At 36.3% G+C, this 9,943-nt stretch overlaps 1 protein-coding gene across 1 annotated transcript; it reads left to right on the forward strand.

Annotated features, from left to right (window-relative positions):
* Positions 1-3,579: 3,579 nt before the first annotated feature.
* On the forward strand, positions 3,580-8,408 carry LOC119776076 (microsomal glutathione S-transferase 1-like). The gene is made up of 4 exons (XM_038274297.1): positions 3,580-3,694; positions 3,977-4,119; positions 4,379-4,470; positions 8,011-8,408. The coding sequence occupies exons 2-4, from the start codon at positions 4,003-4,005 to the stop codon at positions 8,255-8,257; spliced, it is 456 nt and encodes a 151-aa protein (XP_038130225.1). The 5' UTR covers positions 3,580-3,694; positions 3,977-4,002; the 3' UTR covers positions 8,258-8,408.
* The last annotated feature ends 1,535 nt before the right edge of the window (positions 8,409-9,943 follow it).

The following is a 9,943-nucleotide window of genomic DNA, read 5'->3' on the forward strand; positions in this document are numbered from 1 at the left end:
AATGGAATAAAAATATATAAATTACCTTTAAACTTAATTCACATAAAAAAATAACATACTATTTTTGTGCACTTATGGAATATGACAACTATACTGTGTGATTTTTTTATGATTTGTTGCTCCTTCAACCATTTTTAATGCAGATAAATGTGGTTGTGCAGTGTTGTTCTAGATAAATTAACTGTATTGGGACAGTGGCATTGTTAATGAATCCAAAGCGTCTGCATCTTCGCTCCTCTGTGCTGTCTGAGCACAGTTTCAGGTAATAAAGCCCTGTGAGGGTGTCAAGTTATATTCAGACTGTCCCCTCTCCAGTGGCACACAGGGGAACAGGGATGTTTAATCCCGCAGTGACAACAGGAAACATCCTGAGCGTTTGAAGACAACAGGAAGACGGAGTTTGATGGATTTTCTGGGTCCTGCTGTCTTAGGGAAACCTTTCTTGGGGCTGCAGAGAGTACAGAGAGTCTGGGTTCCGAAAAATCTTAGGGCCGTTTGAGCTCATGCTCAAACAGAGTATAGAGGAAGTTATAATAATATTTTTTTTTTTTTTTTGGAAAAAAAAGAATGACAGGCTACATAAACAACAAATACAAAAGTTATTTGATTCTTAGAGCTAAACCTTGTAAATCCTTCCTATGTATCTGCTTTAAACATGTTTCAGGTAATTCAGTGTTTCCATTCATCCTATCCATATATTTGAGGTCCATTGAAGATTTGTAAAGTATAAATGCGGTAAAAAAAATTAAGAGATATCTCAAGCTTAATTTGTTATTTACAAATAATAGTCAGCAGTGACCCTCTTTTGGCAGTTAAGACATTTTCACTTATGTTAAAAAAAAGAACAACGGAATAAATTAGTTGTGGGCAGAAAAAAATAGATCCCTTTGGTATGAACTACTGTATGCTTACAACAAGTAAAATTATCTGTTGGCTCCCCCTTAAGTATTACAGAGCTTCAGAGATCAACCACAATAGGGCAAGAGGCCATTTGGGCATCCACTCTTTACTTAACAGATTATCAATATCTAGCCCAATGAACACTCAAGACAAAAACAGCAATAAAGTTTTATTTGTACAATGATAAAGAAGGAAGTCAAGAGAAATAGTGATTGGTTGCCTTAGCTTTGAGACCTAACAAACAGCTCTCTGTGCTACTTTCATAGCTGCCTTTGGTACTTTTCTTAGGTTGCTTGTATCACACAACAGAAGAGAAACACTGCTAAGAGAACAAATACATTTCAAACATAATATTCATGCTATGTGGGTTTTGACAGACACTCTGAGTCTGATGCTTACATTCTTGTCTCAGTTCGTTTATTCCAACAGTGTGTCATTATAAAAGCCTTATTTATCTCAATGAATTATACAGTGATTGTTCAAATCTCACTTTCCACCGCTCAGTTGGTCTGTGTTTAATTCTTTGGAGTTAAAAAATGACCATAGACTGGGATTGTGTCAAGAATGCAATCTGTCAGTCCCTATGCAGTCAGTTTTTGCAAAACGTGTTGATTTTGATAAAAATGTTACTTAAGTCAGTGGTTACACTACAAAAATGATCTAGAAATAAGTAAAAATTTCTTAAATCAGGTGTATTAACCCTTAATTTGAGTAGGTAAATGAGCTGATTTGCCAATAGAATGAGTATTTTTACTCTTAAAATAAGATATTTAGATAAAATGCAATTGAAATAAGACAATGCAATTATGTTTTCTTATTTGAAATGTAAATTGTCTTTTTCCATTGGAAAAACTTTCCTTTTACCTTCTCAATTCAAGAACAATGCACTTACTTTAAGAAAAAATGATTTAGATTTTTTCCAGTGTAATCTTGATGGTTGAAGGGGTTGTAATGATAATCAGTGGCTAGGAAGCACTTGATTTGTTCAAGCACAGAGGAAAAAAATGGTTGCACTTACAGCTAACACATATCTGCAGTCATCAGCTGACACTTTATACTGAATAACGATACATAAAAAGTAGATCACAGGTAGGCTTTTGGCAGAGCGATAGAGAGCCACCCATAGACAAAGACTATTAGTACCTAAAAGCACTATATGTTTTGATTCCTGGCCTTGGGACGTTTGCTGCATATTTTATTCGTTTCTTTTTCTGTCTCTTTCACATTCTGTGACTAAATGTGAATCAGGTGCCTTAAGATGAGCCTTAAGAGAAAAAAAAGGTAACTTTAAAGAATAGCATTCTTTCTAGATCAATTTAATTCTCACAAACTCTTCAGTGGACTGACTACGAATGAACTAAGATTTGTCCTCATCCTTAAGCTTGGGCAGCTCCTTCCTTTAAATCCTATATTTCTGATGTTATTTCATTAACAGACAAATGTTAAGAAAAATAGAAGAGTAGGGAGAAATCCTTCCCCCCTGCCTGTGTTAGATTACTATCACTGAGCCCATGTCATTTTCCTGCATAGATGATCTTGCAGCAAAACCCTTCGCAATATCCTCCTTCTGTGTTGTTAATATGTGGCCATGAATTCGTTCATTATATAAAGTTTAAAATAACTGTTTTGTCAAAAAAGCATGATGTTGAATGTTTACACCAGAACAGAGCAACATGATTCCAGATGGTGCAGTGAAATGTCTGCTTCCACCTAGTAAAGATCTGTAGCTCTTAAACTTAATTTTGCATAGATTTTGTTATTTATTTTTCTTACTTATCAGTTTAAAGACTCCTGATATCTTTATTGTGATTGATGTATTTCCAAGTTTTAGGATTTCTTTCTGGCTCTAAAACCATTTTTAAAAAGCACAGAAGCTAAAAACAGCTAAAACGAAATCCATGCTTCGAAAATAATAATTTTCAGAGATTTAGAATAAAATCTAGCAGGAATCTTAGACAAAAAAAAAAGCTCCTGGTGTCCCAAATCTAGGATTTAATTTCTGTTCTTGATTTTTATTCTGAAAAATATTTACTAGAGTTCTTGTATCTACATAATTAGCTCACAACTGACTGCAAATATCAAACATACTTTCCACATCACAATTATTCAGCAAACTCTTATGGTCCAGGGGTTTTCTGAAACCTCTTGACATTGTTAGATCTGCAGGTAAGTCTCCCAGCCTGAAGTTATCAGTAATCCAAAAAACTATGTTATCAGCTACAATATTCTCAGGAGCAGTTTCCTGGATGTGAGGCTATTTTGATGCAAAAATGATGATTTCTGCATTGTATGCACCCAAAGAGAGAAATATCTTTACCTTCTTGACAGAAACTGACCAGTTTTCCAATGAGATTTTCATTGTGGCTGAACTTTATAAAAACTTTAACCTCCACTGAGGATAAAAAAGAAGATTTGATCATTTGTTTTAGTTGAAAATAGCAATGAAAAAGTATTTGGATCTTTTTGTTGGAAATGGTAAACTTTTAAACTAATAGCATTTTTTTCCAATTTAATAATCTGCACTTTACAATTCTCATACAAAATTCTAATATGTGACAACATTGAGCATTAAATATAAATCTCCAAAGAAGAAGAAAAAAAAAACTCCAGAAAGAGCCAGATAGTTTTTTTTTCTTTTTTTTTAATAGGCCTAGAAACTAAGCAGGTCGGCTCCAAACAGGAAGTTTTACTAAGTCCCACCCCTAGAGTGAATTGGGAGGTGTCCTTATGTAACACATCCACGCTGCTCCACTTTTGCAGAGTCACTACTGAGAGAAAACTGCGCAGGAAAACTGTAAGTTTATTTCATGATTTATGAGTTTTGGTTTAGGCCTTCTCTGCCTGCTTTGAATAGTTTATTTTCCTATTATGTTTTAGTATAAAAGTTGAGATTGGCTTCAGTGGAGCTTTTTTTTCATGTTCGTGTTTGGTATCTCTGTGGAATGCATAAGAACTTTGTATTTTGCTGCATGATCAGTCAACTATACATGGGGAAAAAACATTCCTTTATTTGACCTTTGAGAGCATTCTTACGTTGTTTAAACTGAATTTGTTAATCTGCTGTTCCTTCTTTCAGCTTCACAACTTAGTCAATCACTAAAAATGACCCAGCTGATGGAAAACGAGGTGTTCAAGTCTTTTGCCACCTATGCAGCCATTGTGACACTCAAGATGATGTTGATGGGGCCAGTTACCGTGTACTTCCGCTTGACCAGAGGGGTGAGTAACAGATGGGTTGCTCTCCTGTCAGTAGTATAGTCATAGCTTTTATATTTTCCAGAAATGCTAGTATCAGTGCAATGCAAGACCAGTCAGTCCTGTCCTAGGTGTTGAAACGGCAAACATTTTAGAACTGAGAACCAGTTGCAAGTAATCGTTTGGGATCCAACGTAACATGGCCTCCTTCCCCCTTCGTTGGAATTACTGCAATACAGACAGAAGCATTTAAGTACCTGTACATGTCGTTTCTCATTTTTAGTCCTTTTCTAATAAAGAAGATGTGGCTAGAAAGTCTGAAGAGGAGAAGAAGAAGCTGCTAAGAAGTCATCCAGATGTGGAGCGTGCTCAGAGGTGAGATATCCTGCCCATTACCTGCACATAGTTTGGGCCCCTCAGTCAAATCGGGAATCCCTTCTCCTGGAGGAGTGACTCGAGTGTTCTGTTGGGTTTTCTTTCCTTTGAAATAACCTACAGATAAATCGGCTCTTTATAAAAAAAAAAAAAGGAAATAACATAAATAATAATTTTATTTTGATTTAAAAAAAAAAGCTGTTTTTATTTATTTATTGTTTTCCAAAAGTAGATGGCATGGACGTTTATTTCTATTTCCTCAATGGACTGATTGTCCTGGATTTTTACGTAGAATTTTAGGCCAGGTTCAGGTTCATATTTCTGAAATTAGTTTTTACTTTTTTATAGTAGGGATTCTATATTTAGTCTCCAAATACAAACCTGTCTGGTTTTAAAATTGACGGTTATAATTTTAGATAAGTTGCTGAATGTGGCTGGTTTTGTTATCTTTCAGAAAAGCATGTTGTAGGCACTGTGTGGGTGGGTGGATGGATGTTGGGAGGGGTTGCTGCAGGGGTGTGAGGTGCCTAACTTACTCTATCTGCTCAGTCATTGATCATAGCATAAGCTGTGTCTGGATCCTTGGCTTGAAGTCACCTTTGGCTAGCTAGGTTGGACCCCTCCAAAGCTGAATACTTGTTTCCAATCTTTTTATGTTCTACATAAAGTGAACCTTGCAGTTCAAAGATGATTTCAAGGTTTAATCTTTACTTTGCAGATAATGTGACTGACATTTCAAAACTTTCATAGTAAACTCTTCTTTGTGTGAGGCTATGGTTCTCTTTCTGAAGAGGTGGAATACAAACAGCAGCAATGAAGGAAATCTCTACTTTAAATGGATGAATTCAAGAATCAAGTACTGAGAGCTTAGATGTTTAGGTGTCCAATGAGAATGCCTGTGTTTTGAGGTTACTTAAAAACAGACCTTTAATCTTGGCATGCCTCTGGAGCCCACTGGAGGAGCTGGAGGTTGTGACTGGTGGCCAGGATTGGTTGCCTCTGGTAAGATGATACTGTACATGGGTCGATTATTTTTATTAGTTAAACATACTCTATAAATCATTTGTGGTGCAGCTTTTATCTTACTCGGAAGAAAACTTCACTACTGGGAAACTGATTTTAAAAAGTAATGGCAGCATGCCTAAACACATTTCAGATTTCATATCTGAACCTCTTACATTCAGTTAGTTTTTTATGGTTTTTGCAGTTGTCTTATTGGGTTTTGATAAATCACGTAGAAAGGTGTCACTTTGGCATTATGCAATACAGGTGCTGGTCATAAAATTAGAATATCATGAAAAAGTTGATTGATTTCAGTAATTCCATTTAAAAAGTGAAACTTGTATATTATATTCATACATTACATACAAACTCATATATTTCAGATGTTTATTTTGTTTAATTTTGATGATTACAAATGACAACAAATGAAAATCTCAAATTCATCATATCAGAAAATTAGAATATTGTGAAAAGGTTCAAAATTGATGGCCCCTGGTGCCACACTCTAATCAGCTAATTAACTCAAACCACCTGCAAAAGCCTTTAAATGGTCTTTCAGTCTAGTTCTATAGGCTACACAATCATGGGGAAGACTGCTGACTTGACAGTTGTCCAAAAGACGACCATCGACACCTTGCACAAGGAGGGCAAGACACAAAATGTCATCGCTAAAGAGGCTGGCTGTTCACAGAGCTCAGTGTCCAAGCACATTAATAGAGAGGCGAAGGGAAGGAAAAGATGTGGTCGAAAAAAGTGTACAAGCAAGAGAGATAACCGCACCCTGGAGAGGATTGTGAAACAAAACCCATTCAAAAATGTGGGGGAGATTCACAAAGAGTGGACTGCAGCTGGAGTGAGTGCTTCAAGAACCACCACACACAGACGTATGAAAGACATGGGTTTCTGCTGTCGCATTCCTTGTGTCAAGCCACTCTTGAACCACAGACAGCGTCAGAAGCGTCTTGCCTGGGCTAAAGAAAAACAGGACTGGACTGCTGGTGAGTGGTCCAAAGTCATGTTCTCTGATGAAAGTACATTTTGCATTTCCTTTGGAAATCAAGGTCCCAGAGTCTGGAGGAAAAGAAGAGAGGCACTTCATCCACGTTGCTTGAAGTCCAGTGTAAAGTTTCCACAGTCAGTGATGGTTTGGGGTGCCATGTCATCTGCTGGTGTTGGTCCATTGTGTTTTCTGAGGTCCAGGGTCAACGCAGCCACATACCAGGAAGTTTTAGAGCACTTCATGCTTCCTGCAGCTGACCAACTTTTTGGAGATGCAGATTTCATTTTCCAACAGGACTTGGCACCTGCACACAGTGCCAAAGCTACCAGTACCTGGTTGAAGGACCATGGTATCCCTGTTCTTAATTGGCCAGCAAACTCTCCTGACCTTAACCCCATAGAAAATCTATGGGGTATTGTGAAGAAGAAGATGCAATACACCAGACCCAACAATTCAGAAGAGCTAAAAGCCACTATTAGAGCAACCTGGGCTATCATAACACCTGAGCAGTGCCACAGACTGATCGACTCCATGCCACGCCGCATTGCTGCAGTAATACAGGCCAAAGGAGGCCCAACTAAATACTGAGTGCTGTACATGCTCATACTTTTCATGTTCATACTTTTCAGTTGGCCAACATTTCTATAAATCCTTTGTTTTTATTGGTCTTCAGTAATATTCTAATTTTCTGATATGATGAATTTGAGATTTTCATTTGTTGTCATTTGTAATCATCAAAATTAAACAAAATAAACATCTGAAATATATGAGTTTGTATGTAATGTATGAATATAATATACAAGTTTCACTTTTTAAATGGAATTACTGAAATCAATCTACTTTTTCATGATATTCTAATTTTATGACCAGCACCTGTAGATCCTTAAACAAACATGCTGGTACATGCACACCAGCAAGTGTTCAACTGTAGAAAGTCTGAGTGTTAAATGACTCGATCTTCTATTTTAATGTCTGATTTCCTGGTGTAACCCCAATGGTTTCCTCTTGGAATGAAGGCCTTCTAGAACTGAGAAGTTTAATCTGTGTATCATATTCATGGTTAACTTCTCTGCTCAAATGAGAAAATGCATATCTCAGCTTCTGTTTGATGCTCGGGGGTAACGGGTTTCCTGACAAACCAGTTCCTGGGAGTAACATGCAGATATGATATGTAGTTATAGATTATGATCAGGAAACGGCTTTTTGAGTCAGTTTCCCACACAAATATGCACTATTTTGTTTGTGTAGCCTGATAAATTCTCATTTTGGTCTGTTTTTTATGAGCTAGTCTGAGCACTTTAGCAAAGAATAATATATTTCCTCTTGTATTACGGTAACTGTAATCCCAGTTGCTGTTGCTACTTCACAAAATGATTAGAGATTTAATACAAATCTTTGAGATGACGAATAAAGTTAAATCAAAATTAACATTAAAACTATCATCCTCTTCTCAGGTTTGCTGGACAATCATTTGTAATGGTAGATTTATTCATCTTTCTGAATAATAATTATTTTATTTCTCTTTTTTCTTTCCACAGGTGTCACCATAATGACCTAGAGAACATAATTCCATTCTTCTTCATCGGGCTGCTTTATGCCCTGTCTGGACCTGAGCTAGCCACTGCTTTGCTTCACTTCCGTATCTTTACAGCTGCTCGGATCTTCCACAGCTTTGCTTACATCCTGGCCCTGCCTCAGCCCAGCAGGGGGCTCTCCTACATCCTGGGAATGCTGGTTACCTTCTCCATGGCTTACAACCTGCTCAGTAAAGTTTCCTTCCTGTAAGGAGCAAACTACCTCAACCTGCCCTGCTGGTTTTTGTTTTTTTTCTACATTACACTGACAATTGAGTTGACTGAGCCTTTACTAAAATGATGCATAATTTTGAACTCTATACAAATATTCAAAGACCAAATAAACACTGCTATTGCCTGTTTGTGAGTGGTTATTTCTACAGAAATAAAAAACTGCAAATAAGCAACACAAAGCAGCTAATGGCACCAATATTTTGAATGACAGATAAATGTGAAGCTAAAAATATAGTATATATTCTCTATAAGTGAATCTTATTGAGGAAATCGTTGGAAAATGGATACATGAAACAATTAGATCTGATTTCAGATTAACCATGATATGTGCCTATTTGAGCAGGAAGCATTTTCATTCTTACAGAACTGCAGTAGTATATCTTAAAAGTAATCAGGGCTAAACTTTTTAACTGTGATCTGGTCAGAGATAAAACCATAGTTCTTCAAAATTTAGGTAAATAAAACTAATGTAAGATCCAGGGTTTTGTCTTTAAGCACGCCTGAAATTTAAATTTTCCTTGTGGAGTTCTAAATACATTTTATAGACTGGCAATGGAAATTTATGCCTTTGTGTGTAACAGTAATGTATCCTAGTAAAATTACCATGAGGTACTCACTTAGTTGTTGCAAGTAAAAAAAAAAAAAAATACAATAGACCAAAATGTTTCCCCCCTATCCCATTGTGATCAACCACATCAAATGTAGGTCTAATGAATATCCTACCAAATTACCTTTAAACCAAGTCAGTGCAGATGTGTATTGGCTTTTAGATATTTTTCTTTCCAACAAAAAGTGTGACAGCAAACATCAGGTTCAAATTATATTAATCTATGAGAAACCGAACCTTGCTCTTCTTTTTACAACTCCCTGACAACCATAATTCTTCTGCTCCTGATAAGCTCTGAACTGTTCACAGGAGTTAGTGTTTCCTGCAGAATATTATAACATAAAGATGCAACTTTTTCAGAAACATAGATGCTTTTGTAAGCTGATATATCTGCATGGTTAACTCATGTTTATATGCTGCAGTTTGCTGGCTTTGAAAAGGTTGCTCATGTTTAAAATTTATCTGTTTGCTGTGCAGCTGTCTCTGATAAGTAGGCGTAGGGCCAATTCATTTACTTTGGCTGTGATAAGACTTTTGGCACAGTTTTCCTCGTGAAGCAGGATAACAGACCTTGGGACGACACTAGTTTCTGTCATACTTGGTTTTGAATTAGCATTTTGCATACTTTGAAATTTCTTAAAAAAAATAGTATATGGATATCATCCATATTGCATTCATGGACTGTGGGGACTCTAAACCAATCTCTGCAGCATTTATTTGCCTTTTTAGCAAAATCCTGTTAAAGATATTACATGAAAGAGATTTACACTGGATAAATGGTTAAATGCAACACGAAAAGGGACAGCTCTCCAGTGCTGCTGCAAGCTGTCAATCATGTTTCCCCGCCCACTTCTGTCAGATTGGGGTCAAAATCCAAATATGAAAAAAACTGATTTGAAAGTGTAAAAACAAACAAACAAAAAAAAATCCTGAAACTGAAAAAGGAATTTGAAACAAAAAAGTAATAGATTTCAATCTGAAAATCTAAAGCTCCAATAAAGAAAAGAAATACAAAATTGAATTTAGATTCAATTCTTATTGTTTTATGTTTGCTTT

Source organism: Cyprinodon tularosa, unplaced genomic scaffold, assembly GCF_016077235.1.
Source record: "Cyprinodon tularosa strain WSP-4 unplaced genomic scaffold, ASM1607723v1 ctg905, whole genome shotgun sequence".
Classification (NCBI taxonomy): Eukaryota; Metazoa; Chordata; class Actinopteri; order Cyprinodontiformes; family Cyprinodontidae; genus Cyprinodon; species Cyprinodon tularosa.